This window comes from Sabethes cyaneus, chromosome 3 (genome assembly GCF_943734655.1).
Source record: "Sabethes cyaneus chromosome 3, idSabCyanKW18_F2, whole genome shotgun sequence".
NCBI lineage: Eukaryota > Metazoa > Arthropoda > Insecta > Diptera > Culicidae > Sabethes > Sabethes cyaneus.
This window is the reverse complement of record NC_071355.1, coordinates 11,066,518-11,093,260: the sequence shown is the minus strand read 5'-3', so window position 1 is coordinate 11,093,260 and position 26,743 is coordinate 11,066,518. Positions and strand designations below refer to the sequence as shown.

General features: G+C 38.0%; 1 protein-coding gene across 1 annotated transcript in view; it reads left to right on the top strand.

Annotated features, from left to right (window-relative positions):
- The first annotated feature begins 279 nt into the window (after window positions 1–279).
- The window catches only part of LOC128739259 (uncharacterized), a 48,518-nt gene continuing 22,054 nt past the window's right edge, over window positions 280–26,743 (top strand). The window contains exon 1 of the mRNA XM_053834737.1: window positions 280–424. Coding sequence (XP_053690712.1) covers window positions 280–424 — 145 coding nt within the window. The remainder of the gene's footprint in view (window positions 425–26,743) is intronic.

Sequence of the window (26,743 nt, the reverse complement as noted above, 5' to 3'; positions counted from 1 at the left end):
GAACAATAAAACCAAAACAGATTGTGATAACATCGACATCGCATCGCCCCGAACGGTAGCAGTTCTCCAGGAGCACATACGTATACCAGAGCAGACATATATCAAAAGTGACATCACAGTGAAAGCAAAGCGAGCTCAAAGAAGCCCGAGAAATAACCGAGAGTTTAGTGCCAGTGTAGTGTGCCGGGCTGGGACGCCTGGTGAGTAACTGCCGTGGGCGGTAACCGGGAGACGCCCGCCGAGTGGCAGCGAGCCGCTGTGGATGCAAAATTTAATTTAATGCCGAACAAAGCGAAGAAACTTCATCCTCGCCGGCGTCGTCAGCGTGGCTGTCCCGGTTCACAGCAAACGTTTCGAAGTCAAGCCGGCGGAATAACGATGAGGAGCTTCATCGGAATGCTTTTGGGATTACTTACAATATCAGGTAATTTGAGAAATGCTTTTGTCTACTATTGTCAGGGGTGGTACACGGGAATGGGCGCTGGCGCAAGGCAGACGGGCAGAAAAGGTGCTCTGACAATTCATATTGTTTATTGGCCGCTAGGAGCTATTTGATGTCATGAGGAGGGAAATTTACAACATCGCAGAAGTAAGGTGGTAGACCCGAGCGAAGGGAAGGGTAGCTTACAAAATTGATGCTATAATCAAACAGTGGGACACTCTGGGCAAACGTCAAAAGGTGGTTACCGCGGCAGGCAGCCGTAACGGAATGGAACGGAACACGACACGGAATCGGATCTTGTTGCGAATTTCCACGACGAACGCCTTGTGGAATTGAAATTTTAGCATTAATTCTTCACTCGATGTGAGATCCGTTTCAGTTACAGAGCTTCACTATGAAATATGTGGGAGCATTCTCTGGTTGTTTGCCGGTACAAGCACTTGTTTTAAGGCTTTTGGAATTGCCTAAAGCGGAACGCTTTCCATATTTCGAAAACTGAACTATTTACTGGTAATTGAGAGATTTACTGACTAAATCTACTATTGGGAAATGATTATTTTAGATCATGATTTCAGACTGGAAAAACAACCATGCGCTTCCTTCTCTTTGAATCCAATGGAGGCGCCCAGTTTATCACCAGCTAACACGTACTACTTCATCGCAGTAACCTTGGTGCAAGTGGCACTTCCAATGAGTTCATAAAAAACAGCTTTATCTCATACTCTTTAATGAATAGTCTCTTCGACTAGTGTTATATACTAAATTTCGGGTTCCAGCTAAAACTGCCATCAACTTGTGTACGTTTCCCTCGTAATATTTATGAAGATAACTAAAAGTAACAAAATCGTTCCACCCACAAACGCTAGCCACAAACCAGGGAAATCCCTTCAAACGAACAAACAAACACAATCAACTAACTTTTACAGCAGCACACACTCACCATACGTTACCGCCACTTAGGTTACCCGCCATCAATCCGATTTACTGCTCATCAGGACAGTTCCGTAGGAGCAACTTATAGCAAAATACCTTTACTTTTTATTATAAAAAGCGCGCCTGTCGCTCGACGCACCCCGCGGCATCAGCAGAGCGGCTGCAGCGCGGGAAAAAACAGCGAAAACTTTTGCACCATGCAGCGATAAAACTGCCAATCTCAAATGCCATTATCCGATATTCTTCACCGTACTTACTCTTTAGTCAGTTGGTGCAACATCCTGTACCCGACCGAGGGTTCTGCACTTCTACGGCGAATGTGAACCGTACGTACCCCATCGAAATTGTCATAAAGAGGCTCCCATGGATGTGGATGAGAGCCAGCAGCAAAACACAGATTGTAAGCCGTCGTCTCCGGCTGGCGTAGGTACCATATAAGCTCCTCTCGAGTCTGATAACTCGTTAAGCGAGTGCACTCTGGAAGTTTTCTGCTTACCGCTTCCAGCTTTACTAATTTTTGCGATTCCCTTCAACCAACCGGTCCAGGACTGAGGAGGCAACACCTGACAGCCGTCCGTCTGACTGCGGTAGAAACGAGCACCAGCCAGCAGAGCGTTCGTTCGTTGGTCGGCCACCGTATGACACTGTTGCGACTCGTGACTGACATCCTGCCATCATCCTGCGGATGTACCGCCATCCCATAATAGGACAGGCAGGGGTGGAATGGTGGATATTTGTCGACCACATCGCTTGCGATAAACGTTATTAAATGTTTGCAACGTGTGTGCCACTACGTGTGTCATAACATAACAATTTTAGCGACGTGCCGCGGACAGGTATTTAATGCCTATTTTCCGACCACTTTCGTAAGCTTTTGTGTAATTTTGTGGTTTACTTTTTGGAGTGGTATTTTTTTGTGCCTTTTGCCTTATTTGTTATTCCTGACATTCCTGTGTAGGGTCATTTGCATTGTTGCATTTTTATCTCTCCCGCTTTTTGAATCTTCTCAACACTTCAAATATTTCACGCGAGTTTACAAACCGATTCGGAACAAACGTCCCCGATTGATGTTTGAGAATATAAATATTTACCTACTGCGAAAAATAAAAAAACTTATGGCTTATAGCTTATCTAAAAAATTCAAGACTTTTCAACTGAACTTTAAACTTTCTTACAGAAAATGTACGTGTTTGTGGAATTGTTTAGAAAGCGTCAAACGGTGAACAAAAAAACAATCAAAGAAAAGTAGAAGACAACATTTTTGTTATGAGAACAAACAGGACTAGAGATGATGAAAAGATAACGAAGAAAAGGTAGTAAAATAACACCGAAAAGACGACCGAAAATAAGCCACAAAATGCCAAAAACAGACTTCAAAAAACGACGAAAGTACGATAAAGAGACAACAGAAACACGACAGAGAGATGACAAAGAGATGACCTATACGAAGCAAAGGCAACAAGGAGACGACAAAAAGATGACGAAATAATGACGAAAAGACTACGAGCAGCAATAATTTGCATTAAATATAGTCGAAAACAATACCTATGCGATAAAATATTATCACACATCTTTGCGGAATGAAGCGGGGTTTATTTGTGTAAAAAGGAGCTCTAGTAGGGTATTGTCGTTATCGTCGGGCCACTGTTATGGTCGGGCCATCACGATTTTAAAGTTTTAGTAACTCGTGATATCTATGATACAACCATTGTACAACTTCTTACTGTGATAGCTAACTTTTCACAATATTTTGAGTTTTAATCCTGTATTCAAAACACCCGTACTGAATTCAATGACTAAATCTTACAAAAAAAAGTTTTCCAGGCGCAATGAACTTTTCTTCAAGAAATGATTCATGAAAGGTAATTATCAAGATAATTTTTGAAAAAAGTATGAAGTGTGTTGTGCTGCACACGAAGACTATAGAAAAATCCTCTCCAAGTGTTTGGGAAGGCTAAGGTGAAATACTAGAAAAGCGCTATTTGTAAAGGTCGGGCCACTTGAGTAGTCATGGTTGGGCCACCATAGTTTTAAGCGCAGAAGCGTAATAATCGATAGAGAATGTCAGTCACGTAAAATGTGATGAAATAAAGCAAAATTAATACGATAAATACCTAGATTTTTGTAGTTTTTTTTTTGTAGTTGTACACTTCGGAAAAGGCGATTGTAGCAATATTGATTTTACAAGATCGCCAAAATTTCACAAAAATGCAATTAAAAATAGGGTATTTGTACCTATATGAGCCGTTGTTCACGAAATTCATTCTTTTCATGCCTCTATGTAGAATTTCAATACGTATGTCGCAGATTTTCTGCGGTGGCCCAACCTGTACAACATGGCCCGACTATGACAACATTTTTTGTCTTCACGTAAATGCCTATAACTTTTTTATTTTTCAAGCAATCAGTTCAAAACTTTCCGGAAATATACCTTATTCTAAGACCTTTGCAACGATGTATTTAGATTTCCAAAATTTCTTTTGAAACGAAAGTTATGGGCGAACTCCAAAACGTGGCCCAACCACGACGACACTCCCCTATATCCAAAAACAATACACGTCTAAATTGACTTTCACTTCAGTAAAATTATCCCAAGTAACAATTCTAGATTTTAATACGTTCCTCTAGTGGTTTTCACGACCAATTTCATTAAACCGCCATTAAAACTATGAGCTTCACCAGAACTTCTGAATGACCGCTTTAGAACTGCCTTCCAACCAAGGGGACCACACTTCGGGGGTAGTTTATGACCTTTTTATGGTTAGGTAGCCTTATTACACTCTGAGAAAGCTGCGATAAAACCGATTATGCTTGTCAATGCTTGACAGCTACCGCTATAATTTAACAAGAAATTAGCTCTCATCATGTATTCATGGCTACCATGATTACTTTGAGTGTGTTAGTAAATAGGATTTAATAGCTCTTTAGTTGCAATTTTTCAAATGTTAGAAATTTGCTAGGATAAATTATTGTTGGTCTTACATTATCGATAATCTTCAATATGCAACTCAGTTCCATCGACAAAAATGTTTTTCTGACGAGAAAACTGCTTATGGGCACATGCACTTCAAAATCATCTCAGCATAGAACATAAAACATAAAACACACACACAACACTAACCTCATCGCGAATTACAATTACTGTATATCCCCAATAAGAACGCAATAGGGACCGCGTCAATGGAAACCGTATTAATGGAGTCTACGTAGCATATGGGAATTAACCTAATTGGTTCCAACATGGAAGAACTCGTTATATTGACAGTATAGAACGTTGGTGTCTTCGACAAAGTTGTTCAGCTAGCGTATATGTAATATTTAGATTACATGCTGTATCTTGCGCTGCTGATTACTTAGAATGTTTCGGTCTTCAGGAAGGTTGCTCAAACGACTACCACCTTCAAGATGGCATAGAAAATAGCGCAGAACTGACTCACTACGTGGCGCTAGTGTACATGTGATATGCTTAGACAGGCTGTATCTTGCGCTGCTGACTACTTAGAAAGTTTCGGTCTTCGGAAAGGTTGCTCAAATGACTGCCACCTTCAAGAGGGCATGAAAATTAGCGCAGAATTGACTCACTACGTGGTGCTAGGGTATGTGTAATATGCTTAGACTAGGTGTATTTTGCGCTGCTGACTATCTAGAAAGTTGCGGTCTTCGGGGAAGTTACTTAAATGACTGCCAAATGAATGCAGAATTGACTCAACGGACGGCGCTAGTGTATTTGTGATTTTTTTGTGTGTTTCCCATAACGCATGATTTTGGTAATATACAAGAAGTTGCTTTCTACGGAAAGGTTGTTTAAGTGACAGTGGTTATTTAACTAGCTGGAAGCTCGTTTTATAACATAATGCTGGTCGCTTATAAAAATTCTCAGCAAAATGCAACGTTGGCAGCCGATGAAATTCCATAGAATTTTTTCACTGCTCACATTTAACTTGCAACAGATATGAAAAATATACTGCAACACGAGAAAGCTGAATTACTAAAAGTAACATTACATATGCCGTTGATTTCACATTATTAATGCTGTGTGACATAAATGCCTATTAAGTTGTTACAAGTTTCGATTAAAAAAAAATTGTGATAAAAATGCAAAAAATATAATTGTTCATGAATCATTAAGAATGTTTAGAAAGTAGCTGGAAATGTGTTAACGTGACTGAGACTAATTGAATAAGTGAGTTCGTAGGATTTCTCTGGCTATTTAGGAAGTAGCATTAGTAGTTGGTAGATTAGCACGATAGATTTTTTTGCAGGCAGTAAATGTTGCTAGCGAATAAAATTGAACGTCAGCATCGTAAGATACTCTGTAGAGGAATACTACATATACGCGCCACGAATGAGTTCTGCGCTATTTTTCGTACCAACTTGAAGGTAGCAGTCATTTGGGCAACCTTCCCGAAGACCGAAACTTTCTAGATAGTCAGCAGCGCAAGATATAGCCTATATAAGAGTATTACATATACGCTAGGCCACGTAGTGAGACAATTTCGCAATAATATAATCCAATGAAAACCCGTTGGTGTAGGGGAAGGGCGGTAAAGACGGACACCTTAAGGTAAAGACTCAATATCTAATCAAATATTACTTTATTGTTCGCAATTGTCATACAAACTGAACCTTTAAGTCTTTCTCTAATAAAGTTACAACGCGTGGTAGAAAATTTCTTTCAAAATTTAAAGGTGTCACGCGTCTTCCAATTAAGAAAGATTAACATATTTCATCACGTATTTAGGAAAGAATTGGTTTGAGATACCCCCTTCCTGATCCCCCCCCCCACCCCTTGAGCGGATAAAATAAAATGGTTCCCTTCAATATTTTACTTGGTGACGAATTAATCGTTTCCAAAAGTTGGCCTATTCCAACTGTTATATGACTTCTGGTTACTTTTACATACATATGTAATATGTATATAAGTGTCCTATTTCCCGCAGTGTCCGTCTTTACCGCCCTTCCCCTACTGAACAACTTTGTCGAAGACACCAACCTTCTATACGGTCAGGATCACGAGTTATTCCATGTTGGAACCAATTAAGTCAATTACCATATGCTACGTTAGACTCATATAAGGAAGTTCGACCGCGTTAATGGAATCACTCTAGACCGTCCTTATTGGAAACGTTCTTATTCGAAACCGCGTTATTGGGGGGACTACTGTATTTTAAACAAAATCAGCCATTCACTTCACTTGAAATTCAGGACTTAGAAACACCTTTCTTTTACCTCTTTTTTTTTGTCGGAAGATTTGACCACTGCGACCATTATATATTTTGATCTATTGTGGTATTTCTTTTACCTCTCGCTCCGCTCGTAGTAAGCCAGTGCACAGTTGTTTGATTGCTCGGAATCGTGAACTTTTTTAATAACTCTTTTCATGGTGTTTTTTTTTTCAATATGGCGTTTTCGGAAGAATTTCTGTATATAAATAGACGCAACAACTGGTGGTTAATATAAGTTCGGAACTCAAACACAGGTGGCGCTGCAAAATTTAACTTTCTAATTTGATGATATAGAGCTATAGTACGTTCTAGAAAATTTTAAATAATCTTATTATGAAGCTTTTTGCTAAAAACATTATTCCTCTAAGTATCACAGTTTTTGAGATATTAGGCGTCTTTTAAGACAAAAATCGGAGTTTTCACTGTAGCTTCTAAATTATGTGGTCTAGGGAAAAATAATGTTCTGCAAACTTTTGCATCTATTAAAATCACGCACTTTTGCAGAACAAAGGGAACACGTATCTTCTATACAGAGCGAGTTAATGAACGATTTAGGTAAAAATTAGCCATATTTCTTACTGCTATACAATAAAAAGTTGGAAAAACTGGCAACCGAGATATAATTAAAGTGAAATTACATTCAAAACTGATCTTAAAACATACGAAGTCATTTGTCTCTTTTAGTATCTTCATCATTTAATAGTAGAGCAAATCTTTGGGTATAACCGTCTTTAAGACAATACCCTTCTTTAACGAAAGACTTCGCAGCCGGTTATTAGAGTACAGGACAATTACAGAGCAAGTGTAAGGATCCTTTTAAACTCTAGCAGTACCGCACAGCCGAGATTAGTACATACGACGACTGGCTTGTTAAATTAGCATCGTACCTTGCTGTTAACAGGGCGATGGGATATAGTAAACATTATGATATATGTCTCTAAACGACTGAGTACCACTTCTTGGAAATGCGAATTAAATTGATATACAGAAATTCTTCCGAAAACGCCATATTGAACAAAAACGCTATGAAAAGAGTTATTAAAAAAGCTCACGATTCCGAGCAATCGAGTGGTGCCATACAAAATACTAAGATTGTTGCTCTTTCGTCATGCAACGAAGAAATCTAATGGAAGATATGGCAACATTAAGTTGGGTAAGGAATACCAGCAAATTTTGTGTTAAACTCTCGCGTGACTTTAGCTGAAATGTTCATCACATGTTATACCTACAATACTTCTGTTTTTTAAAAACATTGCTCGTCAAACTGTATGTACACACACAATGCGTATGGTTATTCGTCGCTTACAGTTTCTATTCAATTCGCAAAACAATACAAATATAAAATGATGATATCCTAATGGTCACTAATTTCACCTTAATGAATCTTTTTGCTACAGAGCTATAAAGCATACAGCCTGCTCTGGTAAAAAGCGGAATCAGTCCGCCAGCTTTAACTTGAAAATACATCCGTGAGCAGAAAAGTTAAAGTTTTACTGTCAGATCAACCTGATCAATTTTACCTAAAAATAAAAAATAAGAAAACTTATCCAATTTAATTCTACTATGTGTACGTGTGTATGTGAATTAAATTGGATAAGTTTTCTTATTTTTTATTTTTAGGTTTCGTATTCTACTAAGACGCTCCAAAAACTTCAGTCTGATCAATTTTGTTTATAGCGACCGTAATAAAATGTCCCATAGAATAATTAATAAATTTTCAGCAGTCTCCGTTGGTTTGTAGCATGTGCGCATTAAATTTTATCGTAAATATTGATATTATAGGTGGATAAGATCATTAAAATTGTGCAATTTTCGAAAACTGGTTGTTTTAACAAAATAAATATAATCAGTTTATCAATCTCAATTGCTAGAAAAATCATTTTAGTTGCTTCCAGTGACAAGAAAACGGATTGATAATAACTTTCTTTCTGATAAACACTTTGCGTGGTTAAATTTTTATTTGCGAGCTAAAACAAAACACTGCAATATGGCAATATGAGCTCGCATAAAAAAATGAATTCGCTGGAGAACTCTAATATTCTTCATACTGGCAGTAATACATCTGATTGGTCTGGATGTTACCGTTTTAATCGTTCAATAAAACTAACAGTTTTATTGTGGTTCGACAAGCAACCGTAAAAAGTTCAATTTTGATTGGTGTGTCATTTTGTATTGCCACGTCCAGGGCTTGAAAAGGGATCGCAAGTTGAATGTGACTGCCGTGAATGCGAACTTTCCGCATTCAAACTCCGCTTTTTGAACGATCATTTGACTGTTTTTCTTATCCAGTCAATATGCCGCTTGCGCTGCTGCCGTCTTACAATTCATGCGGCATCTCAGCAAAAGCAAACAGTCAATCTCCCGTTTTGCTTTGCGCTTTGAGAATATAAACTGCAAACTGACTGGAAGCATACGGTGACGTATTTTTTCGTTTCTCTTTTTGTCTCCAAATCGGCTGCTCACAGTAATAGTTTGTCACCCGGACGTCGGTCCGACGCAAGCAAAATATTCGTTTGTATTGGACGGAGTCCGACCGACTTCTTCCATGCACATGTAGTGGTTGTTTTTTTGTAGTATTGAATCATACGATTGTGCGGTTGCTTTTCGTTAGCGTGGTGATTGCCAGTCATTTGACTGTTTTGCAGTCATTCGCTGCTCCAAACGGTAAAGGCAACTTGATCGAAACGAAAATGTCAAAAAGCATTAGAACGCATTCATACTGTTGCGTGCATTCGGCGTTTGACTGAGCAAACTGCCAGTTGTGTTATGCATAGCGTTCGTATTCCACCTCTAAACGGACGGTGTGAACTTAAATGCGCGTTGGTGTGACTGCGGTAGAAAAAAAGGATCGGTCGAAGCCCTGGCCACGTCACACTTATAGTAAGTTTATGAGAAACGTGGTACAGCCAACTAGATTAACCGTGGTAATATAAGCAACCACAATAAATTTGCTTTAATAACAGTTTTATTGTGATTATAAAAAAAAAAACATAATAAAACCAGTGGTAAAGATTAATACAGCAATAAAACCTTTATAAATTATAAAAGTAAAACCTAGTAGCTTTAAAATTGTTACTTGAGAACAAGCACTTTATATTAGCAAACCTTCAAATAAATCACAAATCAACCGTCATTTTATTTAAATCAAAAATTTGATTTTAATTTTAGTTGAGTTTTGCATCTTTCTTAGATTGAAACGAAGTTATAACCTTATTATATGATAAAAACCCGATTTAATTCACCTAGTGGTGAGAGGAAGCTTTGTTACACCAACTTATTTAATATGGGCATTTCCAGCTCAAATAGCAAATCGGCTTGTCTCGATTATGTTTGATTGGAATAAAGTTTTGCCGATATATTGACTACCACACAAGGATTTATTTTCCGTTAACGGGAAATTAGCAGTCATTAACTTTTCGTCGGAGGGACCAATTGCGGAAGCAGTTTTTAAGCTTAAAGGCGCGAATCTGTTTATAGAAATGAATTCACTGCGTTGTGCTTGCCAATCTGAACACAGCGAATATATTTTCACGAACAGAATTTTTGTTACAAACAAAAATAATGCTTTTGAAATCAGCAGAATCGATGACGACTAATTTAACCTTAAACTAATTTACCCGTAAAGAGGAAGACCTGAAGAAAAAGTGGATTTCCGAACAGATGAAGCTGCAGCCAGGTTGTACAAAACTTTTTGAGTGGAGTTTAGCGTAAGGTGCGAGCATACGGTTATGACATTGAAGTTGTTCGAAAGTTTATTATGAGAAATTCTTAAGAAATGAACATAATAACGCAAAACAATGCTTCAGCTTCTATTAAACAGAGAAAAAAGTTATGTTGTGGCTAAAAGAACTTAAAAGTTGAGGGTTTTCTTATACGCTCGAATGTAAAAAATCGAAAAATTTTGCATTTGAAAAAACCAAATCCCAGCCAAAAACGTATACTGCATTTAAATTTGAAAAAGGAAAGATACCGGAAAACAAAATTATATTAATTATTTTTAATTAATACATATATTAATTCAATGCAATAATTTTTACCTGTTCTTGTAAACCATTGTTCGGTGAAGATTGAATTACGTTCAAATACGTGACAAAATGGTAACGGTACGGTACTTATAATTGGTAAATCTGTTTTTAAGGAGTTCTTTTTCATGTGTCAGTTTTCTGTACCTGTACCTGACTAGAAATAGCATCCAGATGGTATCAAGCACAGAGCTGTAGACAAGCTAAGCAGTCTATCTACCCAGACCTTGCCGTAGTTGAAAATCGGCACAATCACGGAACTCGTCACCGGACATTGTCCCTCTCTTAACCATTTAAAGAGAATTGGCAAGGTCTGCAATTTAGAACTTTTAGAATTTAGAAAGTTCAGCGCACTTGCTCTGCTCCTGTGGAGCTCTTGCGTCTTCCAGGTACAGCTCAACCCCAAGAAGCTTACTGGTTTTATTAACCAACCTAATTGGAGCACAGTCTTACAACCACCTAGCTCAACTCCTTCTATGGGTATGAGCAATTCCTAAACTGTGTAGAGAAATCGGGGTCAGCTACAAACGTCGCAGTGGCATTTTGAACTCAGTGCCAATCTAATCAATCGGCGTTACAGCGAGGACATGCTGTAAAAGTACAAAAACAATGGAGTCCAGTTCACCCCAAAAGAGCTGTATCTAAAAAATATTGGGCGATAAAGATGCTGTTACAATTCTTTTTGTACACAATGAATAAATTCTTTAATACAATAGCCTTTGTTTCTTACCGGCTTGGGTCGTCTTGATTGGTCTCCTGGAAAAAACTACAAAATGGCGGACTTACAACCCACGCCAACACCAATGGTCACTGAGCGGAATAAAACTATAACGAGCAAACTTCAAAGACAAGCAAAAGGAAGTGCAAATTTAAATAAATTTACAGCTCGAAAATTACCAGACCATACATTTATTTTTTTTAAAACAAGGGTTAGTAGGTCACTTTTACTTGCGCAATTTTCGCCGGAAAACTTCCTTCTGGCACCCCGCGTGCCGGGATGGTTGCTGCTGCTGCTCGTTGGTCGACTTTGGTGACGGGTGATGCGAGGGGTGATCCAGGGGTTGAATCCACTACAGGAGGTACAAACGGACGCAGCGGCGTCCCGCTATGATGACAGGGTGCACAAAACCAATAGTCACGGCCGTGAATAAGTTTTAGCCAAGCTGGCCAAGAATTGTTTGCATCTGACGGTCAGTAATTCACCGACGGGGCACTGTAGCGTATCTAGGCCTAATAACGAACGGCCGAATCGCAACCCAGAGGCACTGCGCACAAATAAAACTGCGGATTAGCGTCCAAACTGGCGTGGGACGAATTTTCACGACACTCTTCGATCGGTCCTTTGACCTTAAGCTAGTCCCCTTTGCAAATTCAACACTGGCTCACTAGCTACGGCTCGTACTGTTCGGGTAGGCTATCGGTGGGCTTAGCGTTCGCACGACACTGTATTTGGCCTGATTCGGTGGGTCCCTTGACCTCGCGCACTGTATACCTCCGGGTTCACGGTCTAATTACAAGATTTCTCGCGCCGGCAGTTGCGGGTGCTTTTAACCATCCTCGGTCCGCTTTCCGCCCTGAACCCCCCTTGCATTTCATCCCGCTGCCCCGTTGTTTTTCCTACGGCTGCTGATGGTACTAAATCTATGACAATTTTTATCGTTTTTTGTTGGTGTCCCGATCAAACTTTAACTGTATGATAATTTTAAAGTAACGTTGCATGCAAAATATTTATTTAATCTATCCCTAACCATAAAATTGAATCCTAAATAATATCAAGCAAAACTAAACTAACCAAAAAATATAGCATGCAACAAATAAATAACAAAAAAAAGGAAAATAATTTAAATAAATAACAGGGAAAACAATTTTTAATGAATAATATTCGAGGACACCAACTTGGGCTATTAAACATAAAATAAACGTCTCTCAAACATGCAAGCACAGAGAACTGACATTTATTTTACATTCAGTCATTTACTTACAATATTTACAAAAAAATAACAATATAAATAAGGGTAATAATCAAGCTGGCCCAGTGACCAAAGGATTTTATTGTGACCGTGGCAAAATATGGTCACAATGCGAAAGTGAATGACGAAGGGAGTCGGTGAAACAGCTTTATGTTAAAAAAAAGTATACGAACACTACCTAAGAAAAAGTCTATTTTTTCGTTATTTATGACTCTTTATTTCGAATGAGATGTATTACAAAATTCAAATAAGCATTACGCACAGTCCAGAAAGTAGGCTCTAATTATAATGTAATTTTTTAATTATTTCAATTATTTCGTATTTTGAATTATAAGTACACAATTAAATAATTACGCCTTATGTTTCATTTTCCAAAGATCACTACCGCGTGGTTCACCCAACTTACGATTTACGCTGCGCAACTCCACCTGAACACCCCGTCCAGTGAAAGCTGCCAGTTGACGCTGGCATTCCACATGGTGATCCAGCACTAGCTGCTTCAGCTGCCGACAGTAGTGTCCAATTATAGCCAACAACGGTCGCACGTCGGAACGTCGGATCTCACGGGCATTGCGGACTGAGATCCGTTCAAGTTTAGCCAGCCAGGAAAGTGTACTGAAATCGGTCGGCATATATCTACCTACTCAAAACAATTACCTACCATCATGGATTTGGTCGTCATAATTTCCCCAACCGATTTTTATTTTTAGATCATCATTGGAAAGCTGAGAAAAAATACTACAAGAAATATTCATCAAATTAGGTGTCCAGTAGCATTAACTTAATGAAACATTTAATTATCTGCAATTTTATTCCGTCTGAATAAAACAGTTTGCTTCGCTTTTCCCGTATAATTCTTATATGGGACAGTTTGTTCTAGTCCTTTAATTCATACGGCCTAATGTCGCATTTTAAAACCAACTTTAATTCCAATTTTAACTCTAGCACCTTAATTTTACAAATAGTAGTGGTTTAAACTAAAATAAAATTGCGCTGTTGTGGAAGCACATAAATAGTATATAATATAACAAAAGTTTGTTTTTGAGCGTATTAGCAGAATACGAAAGTTAAGTGAAAGAAAAGTCAAACCTATTTTCACAATAAAATTTCACTATTAGTTTTAATTCAAGAGATACGCTTTTCACCTTCTACTTGAAGGCTTCATAAATGTCTGTTTTCGAACGGGGGTGACACTGCGATTCTCGTTTCGAGTGATTTTGGTTCGTTTCGCCCATTTGTTTAACGTGGTCGAAACGAACCAAAATCACTCGAAACGAGAACCGCAATGTCACCCCTGTTTTGTAGTTTCGATTTTTCTTTCATTCAAGAATATAATATAGTTTTTCCTAACAGTGATGCCAACTTTACAGTTTTCACTAGTATTGGAACATTATAAATCCATATCAATATTTTATATCAGTACTAGCTGACCCGACAAACTTCGTATTGCCACAAATTAACCTGTGTTGTACATAAATCATGAATCTCGGATGATCTTTGTCACAATCTCGAGTTTTGCAAGCCCCGCAGTGGGCGGCGCTTCCGACGGCGGGTCACCGGCAACACTCGCGATCGTCTCGTCCTGAATGATCTAGTGTTACTATAGATAGTTTTTGTGGTCTTGTATTGGCTAATGTTTTATGGAAGAGTCTCGAATTTCTCGAGTTCGATTAGTTTTTGAGTTTCGCAAAAATTGCTGTTTTATTTGTATGAGAGTCCATATCCCCCTACCACAGAGGTGAGAGGTCTCTAACTATCGTAAAATAAATTCAAGACTCCAAAATCTCCCACATGCCAAATTTGGTTCCATTTGCTTGATTAGTTCTCAAGTTATAAGGAAATTTGAATTTCATTTGTATGGGAGCTCCCCTCTTAAAAGGGGAAGGGGTCGTAATTCACCATAGAAAAAATTTCTGCCATCTAAAACTCCCACATGCCAAATTTGGTTCCATTTGATTGATTATTTCTCGAGATAAGAGGAAATTTGCATTTCATTTGTATGGAAGCCCACCCTCTTAAAGAGGAGATGGGCCATAACTCGCTTTCTAAAGAAGAGAGGGGCTCAATTCACTATAGAAAAAAATCTTGCGTCCAAAACCACTTACATGTCAAATTTGGTTCCATTTGCTTGATTAGTTCTCGAGTTATGAGGAAATTTGTTTTTCATTTGTATGAGAGCCCCCCTCTTAAAAAGGTAAGGGGTCCTAATTCATCATAGAAAAAATGGTTGCCTCCAAAAACACCCACATGCCAAATATGGTTCCATTTGCTTGATTAGTTCACGAATTATGAGGAAATTTGTATTTCATTTGTGTAGAAGCACCCCCTCTTAAAGTTGGGAGGGGTCCCAATTCACCATGGAAAATATTTTTGCCTCCAGAAACCTCCACATGCCAAATTTGGTTCTATTTGCTTGATTAGTTCTCGAGTTATGAGGAAATTTGAATTTCATTTGTATAGGAGCACCCCTCCTAAAGTGGGTAGGGGTCCCAATTCATCATAGAAAAAAATTTTGTCTCCAAAAAAACCCACGTGCCAAATTTGGTTCCATTTGCTTGATTAGTTCTCGAGTTATGAGGAAATTTGTATTTCGTTTGTATAGGAGCTCCCCCCTCTTAAAATTGGGAGGGGTCCTAATTTACCATAGAAAATATTCTTGCCGTCGAAAACTTTCACATGCCAAATTTGGTTCCATTTGCTTGATTAGCTCTCGAGTTATGAGGAAATTTGTATTTCATTTGTATAGGAGCCTCCCCTCCTAAAGTGAGGAGGGGTCCCAGTTCATCATAGAAAAAAATTTTGTCTCCAAAAACACCCACATGTCAAATTTGGTTCCATTTGTTTGATTAGTTCTCGAGTTATGAGGAAATTTGTATTTCGTTTGTATAGGAGCCCCCCCTGTTAAAGTGGGGAGGGGTCCCAATTCATCATAGAAAAAAATTTTGTCTCCAAAAACACCCACGTGCCAAATTTGGTTCCATTTGCTTGATTAGTTCTCGAGTTATGAGGAAATTTGTATTTGGTTTGTATAGGAGCCCCCCCTCTTAAAGTGAGGAGGGGTCCTTATTTACCATAGAAAACATTCTTGCCGTCGAAAACTTTCACATGCCAAATTCTATTCCATTTGCTTAATTAGTTCTTCAGTTATGAGGAAATGTGTGTTTCATGTGTATAGGATCCCCCCCTCCTAAAACGGGGAGGGGTCCCAATTCATCATAGAAAAAATTTTTGTCTCCAAAAACACCCGCATGCCAAATTTGGTTTCATTTGCTTAATTACTTCTCGAGTTATGAGGAAAATTGTATTGCTTTTGTACAGGAGCCCCCCCTCTTAAAGTGGGGAGGAGTCCTAATTTACTATAGAAAACATTCTTGCCCTCGAAAACCTTCACATGCCAAATTTGGTGCCATTTGCTTGATTAGTTCTCGAGTTATGAGGAAATTTGTATCGAAGCCCCCCGTCTTAAAGAGGAGAGGAGTTATAATTCCCCTTATAAAGAGGGGAGGGGTCTCAATTTACCATAGAATAAATTCTTGTCACCGAAAACACCCACATGCCAAATTTTGTTCTATTTGCTTGATTAGTTGTCGAGTTATGCAGAAATTTGTGTTTCATTTGTATGGGAGCCCCCCCTCTTAGTGGGAGGAGGGGTTTCTAACCATCACTAAAACCTTCCCTGGCCCCAGAAAACCTCTACATGCATATTTTCATGCCGATTGGTTCAGTAGTTATTGATTCTATAAGGAACATACGGACAGACAGACAGACAGAAATCCTTCTTTATAGGTATAGATTAACAGTATTAATATATTTTTATTTCTCCAAATAATTATTTCCTTGTGCCTTTTCTACTTATTTTTTGATACTTTATATGTAGTCCCTGAATTAGATTCGGAAACCGTTTTCATTATAACAGAGTTGGTACTAACAGGAATTGCAGGAACTTTTGAAGCCAAAGAAATCTTACTAGCAGCATTTCTGAATATAGAAGGAGCATTTGATAATGCTAACTATATCTCAATGGAAAATGCAATGAAAAGACATGGTTTTGCAAACTGCTTGGTTGAGTGGACTGTTGAAATGCTGTCAAAACGAGAGATACTTTCCAATCTCGGAGAATCTTCACTAAAAGTTATAGCTGTTAAAGGCTGTCCACAAGGGGAAGTTTTATCTCCACTGCTTTGGTCGTTGGTGGTAGATGGCCTTTTGAAAAACCTGGAATTGCTAGGCTTTGAAGTGATTGGTTTTGCGAACGACGTCGTCGTTATAGTCCGTGGCAAATTTGATACAACAGTCTCAGGACGAATGCAAACAGCATTAAGTTTCACCCTTTCATGATGCAAAAAAGAAGGACTGAATATAAATCCTAGTAAGACCACAATTGTACCATTTACAAAAAGAAATAAAACTAACTTCATAACTTTGCACTTAGACCAAACTCCTCTACCGTTTTCTACAGAAACTAAGTGACTTGGAATTACTCTAGATAAAAAACTCAACTGGAATACACATATCGAACAAGTGATCAACAAAGCTACTAGTGCTTTTTGGGCATGTAAAAGAATGTTCGGTAAAAAATGGAGTCTAAGGCCAAAAATGATACATTGAATTTACTCGGCTATAGTGAAACCTAGAATCACATATGCAGCATTAGTTTGGTGGCCGAAAACGAAACAAAAAACGATTCAAATTAAACGTGGAAAGCTGCAAATGCTCGCCACTATCGCTATAACAGGAGCAATGGGTACTACTCCGTCTAAAGCCCTGGATGCTCTATTAAATCTGCTGCCATTATCTCAGGTCATTCAACTAGATGCCGTTAAAAACGCGATAAGACTCAGACGAACCAAAAATCTTTTCAGTGGTGATCTAAAAGGCCACCTAAGTATCCTAAAGGAATTTGAAATTAATCCTCTTATTTTTCAAGCTGAAGATCTAATGGAAAAAAATTCGATTTTGACCATTTATTTAGCATCCATGAACCAGATCGTAGTGAATGGGAACGAGGGGGCCCCCATGTCAGAGATGGTTCAATAACTTTTTACACTGATGGTTCGAAATTGGCAGACCGAGTGGGGGCTGGCATTACTGGTCCTGGACTGAATAGGTCAGTGGCTATGGGCAAATGGCCAACCGTCTTTCAAGCCGAAATATATGCTATTCTAGAATGTACTCCGATCTGCTTGAAGAGAAAATATAGGTATGCAAATATTTGTATTTTCTCAGACAGTCAAGCAGCTCTGAAAGCTCTAAAATCTGTTGCACTTTCAAATTAGTCTGGGTAAAACTGCTTCAACACCGGGCACTGTGGTATAGAAGGTAATGAAAGAGCAGACGAGTTAGCCAGATCGGGATCTGCAATGGAATTTATAGGTCCCGAACCTTTCTGTGGGGTATCCAATAGTACGTGCAAGATGGAACTGAAAAAATGGGAAGAGAATCAGGTCATATTGAACTGGAATAATACTCTATCAGCCCGTCATGCAAAACGGTTTATTAAGCCAAATGCCTCAATCACGCAAAAGCTATTGAATTTTTCAAAAAAAAGTTTTGAGTACTTTTAGCGGAGTGGTTACTGGTCATTGTTCAAGCAATCTAGAGTGTGAAAGTGCTCATCATATACTCATTTACTCATCATTTCTTGATAAAGCACTGTTGGAGCCTTCGGAAATATGGGCTAGTTCTCCTCAGTGTTGGGATGATGCCTTCAATTAAAATAACAATTACTAAACAACATAGTAGCTGTTCATAAGTAAAGGCATACAGCAAAAGAGGACATACCACAATAGATCAAAGAACTGGTCGCAGTGGTCCAAGGTCTCCAACAAGGAAAAAACAAGAACTGCGGCATGCATAGGAATAGATGCTGCTGACAGGAAGCGATCCTTCAATATTTCCTTTTCTTCGCAACTCCGGCGAAGAACTAATTTAGTTCAAAGGAATTATATAGAAACCTAAACAATGATATATACTGCTCATTTCAATACTCAATCGTCAATACAATACAGATTTTCGATAAAAGCAATTAGGCATTGATAATGTTTTTGGCATTTTGTTTTGCGCAAGTGAATGGTATTGTTGCACAGTTGACATTGTGTCACCTCTGCTGCTAGCCATCTTACATGGTTGAAGGCATGAGAATCTAGGAATTGTTTCGTTTGACTGCGCAATGTTGCTTTAGATTAATCCAGAATAATTTTGCTTTGTTTTGTTATTTGCTTACTGCTAGGAAATTTTATTTTGTTTATGATTTTACATGAAAAATTGGGAATTGTTTGTTTCAAAACGCTATATCTCGAGAACGGGACGGAACACCTCGTGGTTTTGAGTGGTTCTTATGTAACAAAGTCTGAGGAACATGATGGTGTTGAAATTTTTGAGAGCAAATTGTACTCATTGAAAGAAAAATACAAATTTAGTTTTCAGATCGAAAATAAAAGTATTTGGAGCACTGCCCCAAAAAACTAATATTTTTTTTCAGATTCCTCTGATGATGTTCCATAAAAAATAGAACAGAGTTTTTTTTCTAAATTGAATATTTTCGAAGATATAAGCAAAAGAAAATAAGCGAATTTGACGAAATGCTTTTTGATGCTTTTTCTAATAAAAGGGGGATTTCCCAAAAATCGAGGGGTCCAATCGGCACCAAACTTGGGATTCTTGCTTCTTGACCCAAAACGAACAATCTGGCCGAGTTTGGTGAAAATCCGAGAAGGTCGATTACAAGTTTGCACTTTTTCTCGGTCACTTGACGTGTAATGACCCATATACGTTTACCATACGTACGATTGCCATACAGACGAATGCCATAATGTATGTTTGCCATAATAGACAAGAGCCATAATGTACGTTTGCCGTAATCCATATATTCAACGTTCCCTAGATGATTCGTTCGCTCCTTTCCTCAAGGTGTGTCCAATCCACTTCCACCTACGTTCACGAATTTCTGTGGCTATCGGCCGCACACATACCAGGAATAACAATATTATATGACTAGAATGAACCCAAAATGTTTCTTCACAGGGATTTAGTATATGATATACCCTTGCAGAAAAATATAAGCCCAAAATATTCTACCGGTGAAAACTTGAAAAAATCATGTTTAAAGTTTTTTTGCCGTGACATAAGTAAGACTCGTACGTTGTACGTTCGACCAAATAGTTTAAATTTACCTCCAGTGTCTCTCAGCCTCTGAATTCGTCGAAATGGTGTAAGAAAGATTTGTAGATAATAAAATTACCTATAATTTTTCCAAACATGATATTGTTCTATCTCTATGTATGATATTGTTCTATGACATGTATATTACCAGAGAAGCGAGACCTCCAGCGCATATAATATGGAAACCAATTTCTGAACCTTCATCTATTCCTTCATTGAAAAAAGCACAAATTAAACATATTCTACGAGATGTTCTAAAACATGCTCAATAAACTTGTCGGTTTGTAGTTTTTTCGCTATTTTGAATATAAAAAGTCCGCCATACAAACAATACTTACCCTATTGAAACTAAAAAAAATAAAATTTCTTCATTTAGGGTGATTCAAAAATCGTCACATTTATTGTTTGTAAAAACTCATAACTTTGAAAATTTTGGTACAATGTAACAAATTAATAAGTTTTCAAAAGCTTTCTAAAAAATATAAATAATAAGTGTACAAAATTGAGACAAAGTTACAAATATTACGTCAAGTCGTTGTATTGGCAGAGTTATTTATTTTAATCGATATTTTTTCCTGAAAGTTCAAACTACAGCAAACCAACATTCAGCAAACATGAATCTCAAAAGATTTGAATCTCATATTGCAAGAGATTGAATTTTAATCAAAATTAAATTGAATTAAATTAAATATTCCAAGAGATTGTCTATCTGACCGGCAATGACCGTACTATCAAATGATCCTACTCAAACAATTCCTCTCAGGTAAGAGTCGAACATGGAGGCTGGTTTGTTAATCTAACATCGAAATGCTAATCAAAAGCATGTTTAAGCCCTCCCTCGTGACAAAAAAAAACAAAATATCATCCTTGGGTCTAATAATATACTCATATAATTTGCTGATTGAGGATTTTTGTGTAAGAAAGCGAGGGATCGCTATATTTACGTTTTTGCCATTACAAACACGTAACCACTTTCTTTCGGGTTTCGTCAGAAATTTCGCTGCCCATGAAAAAACAGTTTAATTTTTTGATTTTCTTCAGAGTTTTAACATATCGTTTAATGGTTTAACAGCTACTCGGAATCCCATATGAAGTTATCAAGTAGGATCATTCGCCTTGTAATCATTCTGTATAAAATCACTCAGAATTTCAAGTTCCAGTTTTCTGAAGGATTACGTTACATCTACGGATTTGGTTTCATTTGTAATTGAAAAATGGCTAAATATTCACCATAAAAAATCAATCAATCTAAAATCCATGATTTGTTTTGCAGAACGTTCTGACCTTTTAGGGAAAAATAACAAATTCTATATGGCCACTAAATATTTCAACATGAAAATAACAAAATAAACGAGTTGTTAATGTGTCTGTTGCTGTTGGCAGCCATGAAAATCATCAAAATCGACCTGGAAACTAAAAAACTGTTTTTGTTTAAATAACATACGTGACTTCGCGAATAACCACGAATGGTTAAAACGTCTAACAAAAACCACGTGACGGCTTTTCGAAACGCCCTAATACCAAATAGTTCATCCTAATGACTAAATTCTCAAATTTGAAACAATTTTGAAACATTCTGCAAAAGATTGCAGCAGTTTTGATACGTGAAGTTACCGGCGAATTGTATTGAAAGTGCACGTGCATAGAAATCCATGAGATTTTAAATCCCAATATTCCCATACCTACGCAAAATATGTTTTTCATCGAAGATTTTTATATTAAAAAAATTACGAAAAACTAAAAGTCAAGAAGTCTTGTAAGCATTTGTATAGAACTTCACGAAGAAATTCATCAAAAGTTAGATTTGTGCTTTTTTCAATGTAAGGAAAAGATGAAGGTTTATAAATTAGTTTCCATCTAGAGGTCTCTCTTCCCTGGTGACATGTATATTGGAGATAGAACAATATCATGTTTCGAAAAATTATAGGTAATTTTTTATCTACAAATCATTTTGAGAGACACTGGAGGTAAATTTAAACTATTTGGTCGTCCGAACAATGCACGAGTTTTGCTTATTTGATGGAAAAACCTTTAAACATGATTTTTTCAACTTTTCATCGATAGAATATTTTGGGATTATGTTTTTCTGAAAAGGTTTATTATATACTAAAACCCTGTAAAGAAACATTTTAGGTTCAATCTAGTAAAATAATATTGTTATTCCTGGTATGCGTGGGCCGTTGATGACACCAACGATGGAGTTCCACATTGGATATCCAGTTGTCAGGCCAACAGGCACGAAGCAGTACGGATTCAATGTTTGAATTGAACATTCGGGTTTTCGTACGTAGAGTGATCTGGTTTGAGCGCCAAATGTTTCGCAGACCCGCAAAGGCAGCCCAGGCCTTCCTGATCCGTGTGGCTATATCAGGCTTGGTACCACCATCGGGCGTTGTCTGGCTACCAAGCTATTGAAAGGCGTCTACCTGTATTTTTTTCTCAGCTTTCCAATGATGATCTAAAAATAAAAATCGGCCGGGGGAATCATGACGACCAAATCCAGGATGGTAGGTATTTTTTTTGAGTAGGTAGATATTATTGAGGTAATGAGTATGTTATACCTACCGTATTGTACACGTAGACTTACGCTTTACCTACCATCATATCAATTTATCCTCGAATGCCTTAAAAGCGGAGGGCGTTCTGTAACCATTAACAGTTTGTAAGTGTTTATCTAAAGTGCTTTATACAAGATCTAATCATCATGATGTCATTTGGTGACTTGCCGCTCCATATTTATGAGAACATATTTCAACATCTCAGAGCTCGCGCTCGGATGAGTGCTTCCCTGGTATGTAAAAATTGGGAATCGGCTATAGCCCAATCGCGCATGCTTCTTGCTGATGTGTGCATACTACCGTATCGGTTGGACCAGGAGCGTAACCTGGTACTAATTGATACCGAAATAATAAGGACCAGTAACCGACGTTATCGTTGTATATTGATTGGAGATTACATCGACAAGAAGGCACAAGAATGTAAACAATTGCAGAACACGCTCAGACAGCTTGACAAGAAATTTCGCTTTCAGTCAGCTATTTTATCAGTCTTGCACGAGCCCCCAACCTGGATCGGGCGCTACCTGTCCAATCTGCAATATTTGGATATTAATTTCGCCTTCGCGGAATCTGACAATGATTGGTCTGCTGCATTTGAATTATTTTCAAACCTAACCGCACTTACTATGCGGGATTGCAAAGATAATGCTCTTCTTGCGGCAAAACAGCACTGTCGAAAGCTTACCGCATTGCATCTAATACTATACGTACACGATACACCTCTCGAGAACATTCTGAACTTTCCAGAACTCGAAGAGCTTAGAATAGACGGATTATTTCAAGGCACTGGTTATGACATCGCAAGTGGTGGAGAAACGCTGCATTTGCCAAAGCTAAAGCATCTCACTGTATTGATGAGCAGCCCCATAATACGAAGACTTCCATACGATGGCATTCTAAAGCTGAGCGCCCCCAAGTTACAAACTCTAGTAATGACGGTCTACGCTCTACGTGCCATTACCATTGCCGAACCCAGTCAAATCCGATTACTAGTGTTCGAAGCAGCTTCGCAGGATAGATTTCGCCGATACATGCCGACCGATTTCAGTACACTTTCCTGGTTGGCTAAACTTGAACGGATCTCAGTCCGCAATGCCCGTGAGATCCGACGTTCCGACGTGCGACCGTTATTGGCTATAATTGGACACTACTGTCGGCAGCTGAAGCAGCTAGTGCTGGATCACCATGTGGAATGCCAGCGTCAACTGGCAGCTTTCACTGGACGGGGTGTTCAGGTGGAGTTGCGCAGCGTAAAGCGTAAGTTGGGTGAACCACGCGGTAGTGATCTTTGGAAAATGAAACTTAAGGCGTAATTATTTAATTGTGTACTTATAATTCAAAATACGAAATAATTGAAATAATTGAAAAATTACATTATAATTAGAGCCTACTTTCTGGACTGTGCGTAATGATTATTTGAATTTTGTAATACATCTCATTCGAAATAAAGTGTCATAAATAACGAAAAATAGACTTTTTCTTAGGTAGTGTTCGTATAATTTTTTTAGCATAAAGCTGTTTCACCGACTCCCGTCATTCACTTTCGCATCTTTATCGCCCAATATTTTTTAGATACAGCTCTTTTGGGGTGAACTGCACTCCACTGTTTTTGTACTTTTATAGCATGTCCTCGTTGTAACGCCAATTGATTAGATTGGCACTGAATTCAAAATGCCACTGCGACGTTTGTAGCTGACCCCGATTTCTCTGCACAGTTTAGGAATTGCTCATACCCATTGAAGGAGTTGAGCTAGGTGGTTGTAAGACTGTGTCCCAATTAGGTTGGTTAATAAAAGCAGTAAGCTTCTTGGGGTTGAGTTTCCATACAGGGTATGGATTTAATATTTAATCCGAAGAAGCTGTACCTGGAAGACGCAAGAGCTCCACAGGAGCAGAGCAAGTGCGATGAACTTTCCAAATTCTAAAAGTTCTAAATTGCAGACCTTGCCAATTCTCTTTAAATGGTAAAGAGAGGGACAATGTCCGGTGACGAGTTCCGTGATTGTGCCGATTTTTAACTACTGCAAGGTTTGGGTAGATAGACTGCTTAGCTTGTCTACAGCTCTGTGCTTGATACCATCTGGATGCTATTTCTAGCTTTTCCTAGGTCAGTAATTCGTCTTTGACAGCGGATATGAAGGTGCCCAGATACGGTTCCGGGGCCAAAGAACTGCTGAGCTGATCCTTGTCTCGCTAGGCTGTCAGCAAGCTCATTGCCCTCGATTCCGCAGCATCCAGGTACCTAGAATAAAGAGTGTCCCACATCAAACTGCACCACGGAAGAAACGCTGTAGAAAATTACCCATGGGGTATTTTCTTTTGAAAATTTGAGTACAAGTAGTTTAGAGTGCATAATTTACGCTCTATTTTTATCGCGGTCAGTTTACCGAAAAATGAAAAAATGGCGTCACATTGTAGTGCGTTGAGAAAAAAAGACGATTGTAAATAGCGGTCATTGTCATCAGAAAAATATTAATCCATTAATGCAGTTGAATCATGATTCTTACATTTAGTAGGTAAAATTGAAATCAAATTTTTGGTTTAAATAAAACGTCGGTTAATTTGTGCCTCATTAGAAGGTTTGCTAATATAAAGTGATTGTTCCCAAGTAAAGGTACTAGGTATTACTTTAATTTTATTTAGGTTTTATTGTGGTATTAATCATTACCTTTGGTTTTATCGCAATGAGGATGAGGATGCGAGTCAAAACAAACTTTTAGCTTGCTATAAAACCGCAATAAAACTGTTAATAAGGCAAATTTATTGTGGTTGCTTATATTACCGCGTTAAATCTAGTTGGCTGCACCACGTTTCTCATAAACTTACTGTAAGTGTGACGTAGAACGATAAAAACAAACCAAACAAACCAAAATGACTCGAAACGAGAATCGCAATGTCACCCCTGTTTTGTAGTTTCGATTTTTCTTTCATTCAAGAATATAACATAGTTTTTCCTAACAGTGATGCCAACTTTACAGTTTTCACTAGTATTGAAACATTATAAATCCATATCAATATTTTATATCAGTACTAGCTGACCCGACAAACTTCGTATTGCCACAAATTAAACTGTGTTGTACATAAATCGTGAATGTCGGATGACCTTTGTCACAATCTTCAGTTTTGCAAGTTTCTGGGGAGTTCATGGGTGTTTTAATATACAAATGTTCCTCACAGTAAAGTAGAAAACAACTCCTCCCATTGCTTAGCCTGATAAAATAAAGCGGATAGCATTTAAATATTTGCCATCATTATAAACCATTTCGCCGAATACCATTTTGCGGAACACCAATTCTCGGTTGACCATAACGCGGAATATAGAATTTCGCGAAAAACTTTTCGCGGGATGTACCATTTCACGGAAAATCTTTTCGTAGAAAGTACTATTTCGGAGGGGTGACCCAACTGAAGGAAAGTAATAGAGGTCAATAGATCCAGGAAAATACATAAAGGATAGAGGTCATCTCTACGGGGGGCTATCTCCCCGCAGTGGCCGGCGAATCCAACGGCAAGTCGCCGGCAACACTCGCGGCCTGTGGCCGTCTCGCGCTGAATTAACTAATGTCACTATTGATAGTTTTTGGTGGTCTTGTTATTGATAAATGCTTTAAAAAAGTCTAAAATTTCTCGAGTTCGATTAGTTTTTGAGTTACGCAAAAATTTCTGTTTTATTTGTATGATAGTCCTTATCCCCCTACCACAGGAGTGAGGAGTCTCAAACCATCATTAAAAAAATCCTGCCTCCAAAACCGCCCTTAGAAATCCTTTTTTATAGGTATAGATTAACAGTATTAATATATTTTTATTTCTCCAAATAATTATTTCCTTGTGCCTTTTCTGCTTATTTTTTTGATACTTTATATGTAGTCCCTGAATTTGATTCGGAAACCGTTTTCATTATAACAGAGTTGGTACTTACAGGAATTGCGGCATGCATCGATCAGATACTTACCAGGAATAGATGCTGCTAACAGGAAGCGATCCTTCAATATTTCCTTTTCTTCGCAACTCCGGCTTTCATATGAATTATATAGAAACCTAAACAATGATATATACTGCTCATTTCGTCAATGCAATACAGATTTTCGATAAAAGCAATTAGGCATTGATCTTTTTTTTTTGCATTTTGCTTTGCGCAAGTGAATGGTATTGTTGCACAGTTGTCTCACATGGTTGAAGGCATGAGAATCTAGGAATTGTTTGTTTGACTCTTCGTTCACTCAATTTTCGTATTCTACTAAGACGCTCAAAAACAAACTTTTGTTGTTTACTGTTTATGTGCTTTCACAACAGCGCAATGTTGCTTTAGATTAAACCAGAATAATTTTGCTTTGTTTTGTTATTTGCTGGTTGCTAGGAAATTTTGTTTTGTTTATGATTTTACATGAAAAATTGGGAATTGTTTGTTTCAAAACGCTCTATCTCGAGAACG